The sequence below is a fragment of the Martes martes genome (assembly GCF_963455335.1).
Source record: "Martes martes genome assembly, chromosome: 13".
Classification (NCBI taxonomy): Eukaryota; Metazoa; Chordata; class Mammalia; order Carnivora; family Mustelidae; genus Martes; species Martes martes.
In genome coordinates, this window is record NC_137901.1 from 70,510,655 (window position 1) to 70,524,428 (window position 13,774).

The 13,774-nt window shown below is 42.3% G+C and overlaps 1 protein-coding gene across 3 annotated transcripts in view; it reads right to left on the bottom strand.

Moving 5' to 3' along the window:
- NF2 (NF2, moesin-ezrin-radixin like (MERLIN) tumor suppressor) overlaps positions 1–13,774 on the bottom strand; it is a gene marked incomplete at its 3' end in the record, with an annotated part of 77,941 nt that overhangs the window by 36,082 nt on the left and 28,085 nt on the right. For all 3 annotated transcript variants that reach the window (XM_080822075.1, XM_080822076.1, XM_080822077.1), the window contains exons 3-6: positions 12,216–12,338; positions 10,085–10,168; positions 1,495–1,563; positions 630–712 (exon numbers count right to left, since the gene is read on the bottom strand). In XM_080822075.1, coding sequence (XP_080678201.1) covers positions 630–712; positions 1,495–1,563; positions 10,085–10,168; positions 12,216–12,338 — 359 coding nt within the window. The remainder of the gene's footprint in view (positions 1–629; positions 713–1,494; positions 1,564–10,084; positions 10,169–12,215; positions 12,339–13,774) is intronic.

Here is a 13,774-nt window from a genome sequence, read left to right on the forward strand (position 1 = left end):
AGTGATCAGGGAAATGCTAACAAATACTTAAGATATATTATCTCATCTTTTAGATTACAAAAATTAGATTGATAAAAATGAATGTTGGGAAGAGAAACGGGGGGGCGGGGGAAGACACGCACATACACTGCTGGTAGGCAGGTAGATAGGTACGACCTTTACCAAGGGCGATTTAGTGGTACCTGTCAACACAAAATGTTTACATCCTTTGACTCAGCAAGTCTTGTAAAGAATGTATCCTCAGAACTACTCATCTAATTACATAACAATATTAGATTGTATACTGCAGGAAGCAAAAATCTATAGCTACTGCAAATGTCATCAGTAGAGGAATAGACACAAAAGCTATGGGATATCCATACACTCTAATTCTTAACATGAAACTGAGTCACCAGTGGAAGCAGTGGGGCTGTACATCTGGACAGGCTGTGCTCCTGCCTATCTTATACCATATGCGCTAGAGGAAGGACACACACAAAACTGAAGGCCAGTTACTCCCAGCTCTCCCTTTTTCCTCTAACTACCTCGGGTACTGCCTTTTGTTCAACAAGCATGTCCTAATTTTGTAGTTCTTTGGAGAAAAAAAAAAGCCCATATGGAACTGTAAACCAATAATGAAGCAGCCTCACCTGGCTCGTCCTCGGTGCTCTGCGTACCAGGCTGTAATTCTCTCCTCCCACATTTCTGGAGTCATTTGATACAGATTTATTACCTACCAAAAAATAGAGCAAAATAAAAAACCCACACACAAAAAAGTTTGGGTATTGTTTGCCATTTTTATAATTATGCATCATTTTTACAGAACAGCAAAGCTATTTATTACAAATCCACATACAGGAAGAGCCAGTCACATTGCAGGGGTGGGCATGTAAACAAGCACCATTCAATTTGAGTCACAACTTAGTAGGGTGCACCCTTCCTCGGGCCTAGGTGCACCCCTCACCCAGCTGAGGCCCCTCTTTCCCGGGCTGCATGTCCCAGAGGGAGGAGCTCAGCCAAGTGGAGTGTGCTGCTGCCTCCTCCCGCAGGAAAGCCATCAAAGGACCAGGGAAAGTCAGGGAAAGGTGAGAAGCAGGGCTTCACTACACAAGACAGATGAGTGGGGCTATAAAATCGGGAGGAGTCAAAGGGAGGGAAGGCCTGCTTCGGTGGCTAATGAACAAGATGAACAGCACCAAGGATTAAAAACTGCAATATCCCCCCTGCCCCTCTGCAAACAGCTCAGCTCTCTGGGCGGAAGGCAAGCTGCTGCACTCTTCCCCGGGAATCACATTCAAGGCCCTGCTAGCTCTGGCAACTGCAAAAGGACTCCATGAACCTTTGCTTTTTAATATTCTGAACAGAGACTCTACATTTTTTACTCAAGACTGATTACAAAATATTTATTTAAATGATTTCGCCATGTACTTCCAAAATTCCTTCAAGTCCCTCAGTTAGCTTTTTCATAGACCACATCTCTGCTGTGTCTTCCCAAACAGGGGACTGATTTCTTACCCTTTTTGGAAGCAATTCCTCTTGGGCCAAAAATCCACGCTTGTGAACAGAGGGGTCGTAGTCACCGTACTGGAAGGAGAAGAAAGGGAGGGCAAGCGATTGAGATTCTAGAGACAACTGCCATTTCTGAAAAGAGCTTGACTATGTCTTATCCCCTCCCGGCTTGGGGAGCAATTCCGTTCCAATTCAGTTCCGATGACAAATCAAGATTTCAACCTTGCTAGTTTGTTATCCTTGAATGAAAATACAAAGCTGATTATATCTATGAACAGAGTTGCATAATCCCGTGAGGGATGGATGGGTGATATGTTTATGTGACATTTGTATGGAAATGTAGCTGTTTTCTAACCCACGAAGAAAGCAGTCACTGCCAAAAGATTAGCTTTTGAAAGGAAATAACAAAACACAACTGTGAAAGTTGTAATTAGCAATGTGTGATAAGAGTCTTACCTACAAATCCTTCTAAGTGGCTGGTAATTGGAGCCAATTGCTAGGTTGGGAGTTGGTAATAACGCAGGCAATAGTTTTAATACCTTTCATACAGGCTCTGAAAAGTGCTTTGGAGAAATCTGATGCCAACGTCGTCATTCCCATTGCAAAGACAAAGAAACGAGTCAAAGGTTAACCGATTTTCCCAAAGCTACAGAGCAAGTTACTACTGGGGCCAGAAATGGGCCCTGTATTTGAAGGTACCCACCATTTAGGGATAATAACTTGGAAATTCGCTTTCTGATTTAAGAAAAAATATTCCTCTCTTTCCGGGAAAACTTAAGTCTGACCGGGAAATAATAAAAAACGAAGGCATCTTTAGCTCTCTCTTTTTTTTCAGAGAGAGTGAGTGTGCATGAGCTTGCAGTGAGGAGGGGGGGAGCAGGGAATCTTAGGCAGACTTCATACCCAGCACTGAGTCCAACACGGGGCTCAGTCTCACAACCCTGAGACCACGACCGGAGCCAAAATGAAGAGTCATACACTTAACCGACTTAGCTTCCCAGGCACCCCCCAAAATAAAACCATTTTTTAGAAGAAATTATAAACATATAAATGTAAAATCAAAGCTTATCTCTTGGGATAGAACAATGTTTATCAGCAACTTTAAACTGTGCCTCATTCCCATACCACCCTGCTAAAAAAGCACTGTGAATTTAATGTTTTTTAAGAATCTGGGGGTGGGGGGCACCTGGGTGGCTCAGTGGGTTAAGCCTCTGCCTTCGGCTCAGGTCATGATCCCAGGGTCCTGGGATTGAGTCCCACATCGGGCTTTCTGCTGGGCAGGGAGCCTGCTTCCTCCTCTCTCTCTGCCTGCCTCTCTGACTACTTGTGATCTCTGTCTGTCAAATAAATAAATAAAAATCTTAAAAAAAAAAAAAAAGAATCTCATCATCATCTTTCAAATAGCAGAACTGTACCGCATTTTTTGTGTTAAACCAATTAATTTACCAAACTTAGATATTTGAAAGATGTCACAGTATCTGTATCCCTGTCTAGGCACGTCATTTAAAAAAACCTGAAGGAACCTGGCCTCTCTTGATCTCCCAAAGGCCTGAGGGATGTGATGAGTTAAGTAACTAGATGGAGTTTTAAGGGCACTCTCTCGGGACAGAGCTGCAGGACACAGGTAGGAGCCTGACTCTGGAAGCAGGCTGCGAAAGGTTCAGTCCCAGCTTTTCCACTTATCAGCTGGGACCTTGGAAATTTTTGTGTCTCAGTTTTCTCATCTGTTAAATGGGGGATAATAACAGTATTTGTCTTATAGGACTTTGGGGGATTAAATGAAATAATACCGTACTATTAGATTAAAATTGTGAAAATATGCTTGACACACAACACTCAATACAACCTGATATCAAAAGACAAAAACTCAGATTGTATGACCTCTGAGTCTGTTACCTCATCCGTCACATAAGAGTGTCAGTCTTAGCAGATGTTGAATGGGGAGCTGCTCTGGTATCCCTCTGAGGCCTTGAGTAAGGATTTCTCTCTCTCAACTTCAGCTTTTTCATCTGGAAAGCCAGGGTCATAAGCGTGGCTGCCTCGTAAGAGGGTGATGAGGATGAAGATGATCTGGAGAAGGATTTTCCATACTGCCTGGCTCATGTAAATGTACTAGCGTTACCCTCTGCATTATTTATGACATTGGTCACTGTTTGCCTCTCTGATTTCTGAAGGGGTAGGATGCTAACGCAAGCCCTTGTTAGTCGCATTTGCAAACCTCTTAATGGTGCTGACCAAACTCCAAATGCAGAAGCAAGCAGATATGCAAAGTTAAAGTTGTAAATTCAGGTTTTGAAGGCTTACAAGATTAACGACCCACATTATCATACTGAGCTCCCAGCTACTTCAGTGATCAAATGTTGCACATCTGAGCAATGCGGAGGCAGCAAAGACCCTGCTTAAAGAACTTCCGCCACTGGACTAACTCCACTTAAAACTTTAAAGCCACCTTGATGCTTGTGTCTGCTCTCAAATGTCTCTTTAAAAAACAAAAGAAGGAGAAAATCCTTAAGTGGTGGCAGTTGGTTAACATAAAAGAAAGTCATACCACTCCATAGACAGAGATGGCTGTTCCTCATCCTCGCTGTACAGATACATTCTGATAACATAACCAGGAGTGAATTTATTTATTTTTTATTTATTTTTATTTCTTAAAATATTTTATTTATTTATTTGACAGAGAGAGACACAGTAAGAGAGGGAACACAAGCGGAGGAGTGGGAGAGGGAGAAGCAGACTCCCTGCTGAGCAGGGAGCCCTACGCGGGGGGTCGATCCCAGAACCCTGGGATCATGACCTGAGTGGAAGGCAGACACGACTGTGCCACCCAGGCACTCCATAACCAGGAGTGAATTTACTTTGAAACTAATGAAGTTTGGGTTTGAGGTCTCTGTACCTGTGTGGGCTTGACCCTAATTTTATATTCACAATTTGGTATTCTTGCATTGAAAAGAAGACCCCTAAGTTATATCAATGTCAGGCCCCACAAAACCTGGATCCACCCCTGATATAAACCAACTGAATTTAAATTCAAGAAGGGAGTTCACCATTTAAAGGACTCTTGAAGTCAATTCTTAGATTAAACAGAGGCTCTTCCTGGTTATGAAATACTATCCTCTGCCAAATACATGGAAAACCAGACCTAATGCTCTGAACAGGATTTCACAAATCTTTTAAGATTTGATCAATACATACACAGAGTAAATAGTTAGATTCCTACCCACGCACCAGTCTACTAAATTCCAGGTGGATTAAAGGTCCAAACCTATAAATGAAAATCCATAAAAATACCAGAACAAAATACAGGGCATGTGTATAACAACGGCTGGTGAAACCATTCTAAAATCACTCAAAACACAAAAATATTGACAAGTCTGATACGTGTAAGAAAAGACAAAAAGGTTAACACCCATACTATATGGCACTCCTATAAATCAATTAGAAAAAGATAAACAATACAGTATAAAAATGGGCAAGCTGTAAACACTTGATGCACAGAGGAAAGAAATACAATCACCAGGAAATCTGTGAAAAGATTCTCAGCCCACACGGTTATCGGGAAATAAATACTTAAAAAAAAAACCTCTTTTTCTGTCAGATTAGCAAAAATTTTGAAAGACTGATAGTATCCACTGTTAATGAGGATGTAGAAAAACAGGTATTCTCACATGCTTTTGTTAAAGGTTAAATTAGGACAAAACTTTCCAAGGACTATTTGGCCATACATATTTAATATTTTTTATTCTGATAAATACACAAAATTCACCATTTTAAGCAAACAATTCAGTGGGTTTTAGGATATTCAAAATGTTGTACAACCATCACCACTCTAATTACAGAATATTTCTATCACCCCAAAAAGAAATCCCATACCCATTAGCAGTTAAGTCCTGATTTCCTCCTCCTTCCAGCCCCTAGCAACCAGTAAATCTACTTTCTGTCTCTATGGATTTGCCTATTCTGGACATTTTATAGAAGTGGAATCACACAATAGGCAGCCTTTTGTGTCTGGCTTCTTTCATTTGGCATTACTTCAATTTTAAAGGTTCTTATCCTTCGGCCCAGTTATGCCATTTCTTGGTATTCATCCTAGAGAAAGACTGTTCATATGTGCCCAAAGAGGCATATGCAAAGATGTACGCTGCATTCATTTAAATAATAGGAAGAAAAACAAACCTACATATCTACCAATAAAGAGACATTTAAATAATCTAGTCCCTCCTTTTCAGGAAATACTGTTTGGTAGTTTAAAAATGAAGTGGGATGATCTCTTTTGATAGTTTTCAGTAAAAATGACAGCTGTATGGGAGTTCCTCTAGAGTAGCCAGAGGAACTAGAACCAGAGCTAGAAGTGGGATTTCAGGGACTCGGAGATGGGGTATCCCCTCTTCTGATGGGTTCTTACTGCATTCATCGCTCTACAGAGGTCATGCCAGTTCATAGTCCTTTTCCACCAGCACATGAATTCAAATGCTGCTCTCCTATTTACAAATCCTTGTCAACCTTATGGGTTTGAGATGGTGTGTTAGTGTTGCTTTTAATTTTTCTTTTTCTTGAGTACCAGTGAGATTGAACATCTTTTTGTATTTACTGACCATTCTCATGTTCTCTTCTATAATGTACCTGTTATGCATGCCCTTTGTACCCACTTTTTTTGCTGTCTTTTTCTCATATACTCAAGAGTTCTTTATATTCAGGGATATAGCCACAATTCTGCTAGTAGAAATCAACCTTAAGTGGAGAAAGCTTTTGCACATGTACACAAGGACTCATATAAAAAGATTTTCAGTAAAGTACTGTTTATGATAGGAGGAAAAAGGAGGAACTAAACCAACCTCTTCCTTATAGAGGGGGTTGGATCAGTAAATTAGGTTTACTCATCAATGTCCACCACATAACAATTAAGATCAATGTACATCTACACATACAACATAATATATCTCAAAATCAATATTGAGTGGGGAAAAAATATCAATGTCTAAATGCATAAGCCAAAAAAGGGGGGAGGGATATGCAAAGTACAGCGCCATTTATATTCAATTTTTACGTCCTGGATATTTTCAAGTTGCTCTCCTCCCATCCAACTGAACAATGCCTGAGGTGTGACCCCAGAACCTCTCACCATGACCACCATATAGCCTTCTAACAGGTCTCCCTGCTTCCAAACCTGCCTCACTCCAATCTGCCCTTCACAGAGCCACCAAAGGGTCTGTCCAAAATATGAACCCTTCACTGGCTCTGCACCACCCACATGATCAAGTTAAGACCTGATCATAAGACTTTATGATCTGGCCCCTTATAGACCTGTCCAGCCTCAACTCTTGCCACTCTTCACCTATACTTTACATACACCCAACTTTTTTTTTTTTTTTAAGATTTTATTTATTTATTTGGCAGACAGAGATCACAAGTAGGCAGAGAGGCAGGTAGAGAGAGAGGGGGAAGCAGGCTCCCTGCTGAGCAGACAGCCTGTTGTGGGGCTTGATCCCAGGTCCCTGAGACGATGACCTGAGCCAAAGGCAGAGGCTTAACCCACTGAGTCCCGCAGGTGCCCCTATACCCAACTTCTTTTTTTTTTTTTTTTTCCTTTTTATTTATTTGACAGAGACAGAGAGAGGGCACAAGCAGGCAAAGGGAGAGAGAAGCAGGCTCCCCACCAAGCAAGGAGCCCGATGTGGGACTCGATCCCAGGACCCCGGGATCATGACCCAAGCCGAAGGCAGCCGCTTAACCAACTGAGCCACCCAGGCGTCCCTATACCCAACTTCTTAATTGCCTTTTGGCACTCTGTCCCTAACTGGCATCAAAAAGTACCAAGAAACACTAAGCCTCTTCTCCCACCATTCATTTCTCTCTCTGACCCCTAGGAGTCTATAGGCCAGCGCTACATAGAACTCTCTCCCAAAGTCATTTTTAATAAGAAAACATTTCAAACACCAAAATCCAACAGGTGGCTTAAAACATTGCAAGATGGTTTGCTGTGTCATGTGACTGGACCCCAACCCCCCCCCCAAAAACAAAACCAAAAAAAAACAACAAAACCCAGCTCAGACTTTTGATTCAAACATTCAAACATAACTCAAACTCTAACCAAGAAATACGGTTCTTGTTAACTGAACCATGTGATTAATATTTGTATTTATACTTGAGGGTAATTGTTTCTTTATGCTTTGGAATTAGCTGTGTCTATATCATTCGAACAGCTGAAATACTGTAATGAATACATTTGTGCATAATTACATTCCATGTGTTAATGAGCCCGATTCCCTTTCCGCAAACACACTTCTAAAGTTCCTTTCTGTTTCAGAAAGGTTGTGGAAGAAAACAAACTGAATATGATGGAAGGAAACCAGTATGGTTTGCTGAGAAGTTTGGACTTATGCGACCCTATAAATGAATCTGGAATTTGGTACAAGGCAGTGCGTGCTCCCCAGAGACCTCCCTCACACGCTACACAGGGAGGCAAGAGCCGAGTGCTGAGTTAGGCAACCCGGATGTTAGGGTTCTCATCCTGGCTCCACTCTCACATTCCATTCTGCTTCAAATCCTGTCCATCAAGAAGTGGGCTATAAATTCCATTAAAAAGGAATTAACATAAAGTATTACGACATTAGACAACTTACTAATCCTTTCTGAGCCTTCAATTCCTCATCTGCAAAACGGGCATAATAGTCTCAAGCTGCAGCTCATGGAAAAGACTACGCTGAGTACTGCACGAAATATTCATGTGTAACACTCTGTAAAACTGTAAAACATTACAGGTGCATTAGATCATATTAATACTGTAATCAGAGGCACCTTTGTAATATTAACCAACAGTCCTAGAAACCGGAAGCAAGCTATAATAATCTTTTGCAGACTTGAAGCCATAGATTACCTTTATTTGTAAGATCCTGAAAATTTACACCGGAAAAAACAGTTAGAACATCCTCCTCCATATGAACCACATATGCTGTCTGTGAATCACTTTCATCTCTAAATTAGTAGGATCCAAATTAGTAGGGCTTTCCTACAGTGAAATCTGTTTAAGCAAACATCTGCTGGTTCCCTGAAAAGTTATTTTTTTCCACAGGTGGCCTTTGAATTTGTGGCCCAAAATCCATGCAAAGGAAATGTAGCCTTTGAGGCTGAAGCCCTTCAAAGAGAGGTAATGTCCTTGAGAGTTTGGGTCTCCTCTCAGCTGGGGAGAAAGCGTGCTAAAAAGGAACTCGGTTCTGGGCCAGGAAGTGCTCGGATTTGATGAGAGTGACAATGACTGCTTCATCACTGTCAGGGCAATACTGATTGAAAGGACACATTTTTCCTGTTATTAATATTCTTAATCAAAGCATAAAAGGAAGCATATGTTTTAGTTGAATCAAGGCCCATTTTCTATTTTTTCAATTACTCATTTTTCTGGGCAGCAGAATAGGGGAGGCACAAAACACAATCCCAAAGCCATGAATTCTGCCCTTAGCTTTACCCAAGATTGTCCAAATGACCTTGGACAAATTGCTAAGAGCAGATACTCGCTTTTGTGTCTGTATCTGTGACAGAGTCAACAATCCCTCCTCAGGCCTGATGAATACTCAGCAAATATTAGACGAGTCATCAAATCATTGAATTGATTCTGGAGCTTCTGTTAGTCTAACCAGCATGAACAGACTCTTTTTTTTCCCCCCAAATGACAGGCCAGTCATTTCCTGGCTTTGATCTGAAATTTTATTAAGCTACCCTAAAAAAGTGGGCTAAGAAGTTAAGAGTGTCTTACTAATTTTTATAACGCCACAGGGAAATGGCTGTGTGGACACCTCTAACAAAAAAGGAAAATAAAAGTGGAAAAGATTATGTAAAATCACAAAAGTAATGAAAGTGCCCCAATTCTGGGGACCTTTCCTTATGCTGCCGTGGAAGGCAGGAAGCAACAGAACCAAATACAAGGGGTACCTGAGGGACGTGAAGCACCCCTGACTGACCCTGTAGTTGGTCTTTTTTTTTTTTAACTTTATTTTTTATTTACTTTATTTATTTATTCTTTTTGGAGTTGGTCTTATGAAAACAGAGAGGATAAAACACAAGAGCGGTGTGATCCTTCACCACAACTCCCAATCCGTGGTGACTTCTTCTCTGTGAATGACACCCCGGCAGCTCCACTGGGCTCAGGGCATCGAGGGGCCTGCCATACCCAGCCAAGCAAGCGTACCCGTCAGGGACCGATAAAGGAGGGCATTCTCTAGGCATTAGTGTGGTTCCTGAATACAGGGTGGCTGGTCCTCGAAAGATGAGTTCAGGGCCTTTCTGACCTAAAGGCTATAGTGGGGCCCGGAACTGGAGACCATAAGTTCATTTTCCCTGGTTAATAAAAAGTCCTGTGACTGTAATTAACCACATGTGCATAATGAGATTACACGGACAGACAACTCCCCAGAATTCTCACAAGATTACACAGAATCTAGGACAGGGATAATGGTTTCCCCCAACCCCCAAGTCCCAAACCTCTCCCTCCTGGCGAAAGTTTCTCTGAAGCCTAGAAAACCCAAAGAAACAAAAGACGGCAGTGATTCCCGTGACACACATTAATGCCAAGGAGGGAGGCACTTGCCTTCTTCGAGCCTACCTTGGCCTGGACGGCGTAAGAAGCCAGGAGCACAGAAGCCTCGGGAGGGCAGTAGATCTTTTCATCTAAAATCTGCTTCTTTACCTAAAAGGGGCAACAAGGGAGACATGACACTGTGTGTGCGGAAGTGAGCTGTGCATGCTGGTCACGGCAGATGGCTGCAGGGTGTTCTAACGAGGGCTGCCAACCCAGCCTGTTAATGATTTTCTGACAAAGGGTACAATTTTTTTTATTGCTGCAGACAGGTTGGGAGTTCAGGGACTGAGAAGTTATTGGTAAGATGACTACGCATAAGAAAAACCCTTATCTCTTCTGTTCCTGATCAAATGCTGAAGAGGAAAAACACTTTTCGTGGTTACAACAGAGACTGATCTCTGGACTATGACAGAGGGGAGCTGTGAATTTGGGAAGTGTGAGGAGCAGGTCTGGTGGTGATTGTGGCCTCGGCCCCTGCTGAGCGCACACAGCACTGGAGGAAATGGAGTCTACTTTAAAGTCTTAACATAAGAGAAAAGTCAGCAAGGCCACTGAGTTATGACTGCAGGGGGGGAAAAGTCTATCGCATTCAAAATGCCTGCTCTAAGGAAAAAGGAAGCAATAAAGTTTGATTGATTAAACTTTTAAGTACATGTGAGGTCCAGGAAATATAATTCTTAAGCTACAATGTCGAATTAACATATCTCATTGCATTTAACTTCTTAGAATGGGGCAGTGTGTGATGTTCCAGACACGGAGGCAATGAGAGCCTCACCAAGTGGGGGCACAGTGAAATAAACACAACAGGAAAGCCAACTTCCTTGTCACAGATGTCAACAGTCACCAGATTCCTAAGAGTAGTAAATTTTGCCTTGCTCAGCCATGAAAACACTCCAGTTTTTCAGTATGAGGGAAAATTAAGCCAAAGTCACATGCGGGATGGGCACTGCTTCTAAGGAAGCACTAATAAGAAAACCATCTCTGTAACGCTAGCGCGTTCTGGGGCCTAGGAGATCATTATGTGGTTTTAGTCAAAGCAGTGCAACTTTCTAACCCCTTGGTTTCTTTTCAAAGGGGGAAAAAAAATCCACACTACAGAAAAACTGCAAGGGTATCCCTTTGAAGGAAAATGTCAGGGACAGGGATGTATGCATATATGTGTGTATGTGTAAATATATATGTACTTGTGCTTTTTTTTGCAAAATAAATTATTTGGGGGTTTTACTACCTTTAACTTAATATTTATGGACGTAACAATCCGAGGCTCAAACTAATTATACGAGGACTCTGTGACAACACACATACATCCACTTTGGGAAGTCACGTAACTAACGCCCCGGGCAGTCTTCTCTGTTACTGACAGCAGGCACCTTTGGGCACACAGGCAACTCCTGCGTCAATCACTACAACTACCCATGAAACTGGGGCAGCGCTCTGATCAAGTAGTAAGAACACCAGCAAAACTGACAGGGTTTTCATCCTCCCACTAACCCCCACTCACTGTGCCCCCAACGGCCAACTAGCGGTCTTTGAACCCACAATTACAGAGCTCCGCCTTTCTTCAATTCAGTTGAGTGGTTACTTCTGGAATGCCCACCGGGCACTCGGTGAGCCTTGCCTGTAAGGGGCTTACACTCTAATGAAGGAGCAGGAGATGAATAAGACATTTATAGACAACGGGCAGCATGAAGCACAGTGTTTGAAGTTCCACCATGTGTGGGATTAGCCACATGGAGTTAAACTCCAACTTACTGGCATTGTGAAGTCCTGTCTCAATGACAACAGATTTCAAACTTTCGGAAGAACTACTCTTTCTAAGACCCTCTCTTTGGACTTCCTTTGTCACTCCTAGGTACTTTCCACTCAGTGACAAGAAAAGAGGATCCATCCTCAAAGAGGCTTCCGGTCAGGTACTCCTTTGTACATCACCACAGTTTTGCCATCTCCTCTGACACCCATCCACATCATTTCAGCTTAGCTCTAGCCTGAAGACTCTTCCCCCTCACTATGGAACCAAAAGGACTGACTTCCCAGAGGCAGAACATCTTCACACTGCAAAGTGTGGTCAACTCTGAGGGGGCCATCCAGGCTGCCCTGGCGACCAGGCCTGGAGGAGTTCTCACAGAATGAGCAGGGCTAGCATGCACTTGTGTACCTGCAAGAAGAAGAGATGCTGCGTGATCTCCTGAACCAGCTCCTCCTCTGCATTCTCAGGATAAAATTTGGCCAGGAAGTGAAAAGTGACCGGCTCTTCCTTTGAAACATCATGATCCAGTACCTGCGCGGTTACAGAGCGAAGGAAGAACAAGCTATGTTGGCACCTGTTCCTCCCCTGCCACCACCAAAGAGCCTTTTGCAGGGAGCATATAAATATTTTTCCCTCTCTAAATTCATCACATTTCCCAAAGGTTATGATCTTATGGTCTGAACCGTTCACAAAGCCATCTATAACAAGCGGGAATGTTCACCTCCCATGGCGTTTCTGAACCAAATTAATCAATATCCCCAAGGGGTGAGTGGAACTAAGATTATTAAGGCACAGATGTTCTCAAGGCCACAGAGATAGTTAAAAACTAGAAATTTTTAGCTCAAAGGTCTTGGGCACTATCCTTTACAGTAGGCTGAAGGTTTTTTTAATTTTCTAAACTCATGGAATCTTCCTTTATTCTTTTTTCTTGCTGTCAACCCCCAATGTTTAGGTCCATATTAGGAGGGAGCTTAGAGATGATGGACCTTATCTTTGTGAAATCCCCTAAACATTAAGTGAGCAACAAAAGAGAAATGTGTCCGTGGTGGCAACCCTTTGCTTCAAGGAACCTCTAGAGATGCCCTACGAAATACTTGAGCACAGTCAGTAAACCATGCTGCCTTTAATCTTCCAACAATTTCATCCACCCACTGAAAAGTCTGAACCATCTGCTCTCCAGAATGAATTTCATTTCAGGACATAAACATGCCATGTGACAGGCTACAAGGCTCCATTAACATGTGTCATAATTTATTTCCTTTGAGCAGCAAGGTTCCACGGCTCCTGATGCCCCCAATCTAATATCCATTTGGCCAACACTCAGGTATGATTTAAAATTTACTTTGTAAAAGAATCACAAAAACATACAGAAAATTCTGCTGTCTTAGGTAGGTAGTTCTTCACGCCCCTACCCAAATTCCAGGGGACAATGTCCAAGAGACCCACAATAAACCAGATCTAGGACACGCTCACTGACATTGGCACATGGTGGCACTCTGATGTTCATGATCGTTGGGAATTACCATATGAAATTTATAACCAGCGGAGATTCCAACATGAAGATTCAGATAACTATGTACATATGAAAACACAATTTGAACATTTGAGCTTAGAGTCAAACTTGTAAAAAAAAAAAAAACAAAACAGGAGGTATTCATTGTCTATCATGCCATGCAGTGGATGATAAAAATCAATTGCAGATGGTACCATCTGGGGTAAGGATTAGACACTGACTTACTTTGAGAGGGGTCTTTTAGTGGCTACTAACAAAAACAAATGGCCCCATTCCCAAATATCTTCCCGGTTAGGTAGGCAGGTAAGTAGGTAAGTGTGCCTCCGTGTGCACATGTGAATCCACACAGACAGCAACAATTCCCTATTCCCAGGCAATATCCCTTTCTAAGCCCCATTAGAACTGCCGGGAGCTCCAACTTGTCTTTTAAGCCTTAGAAGCCCCAGAGAATCAT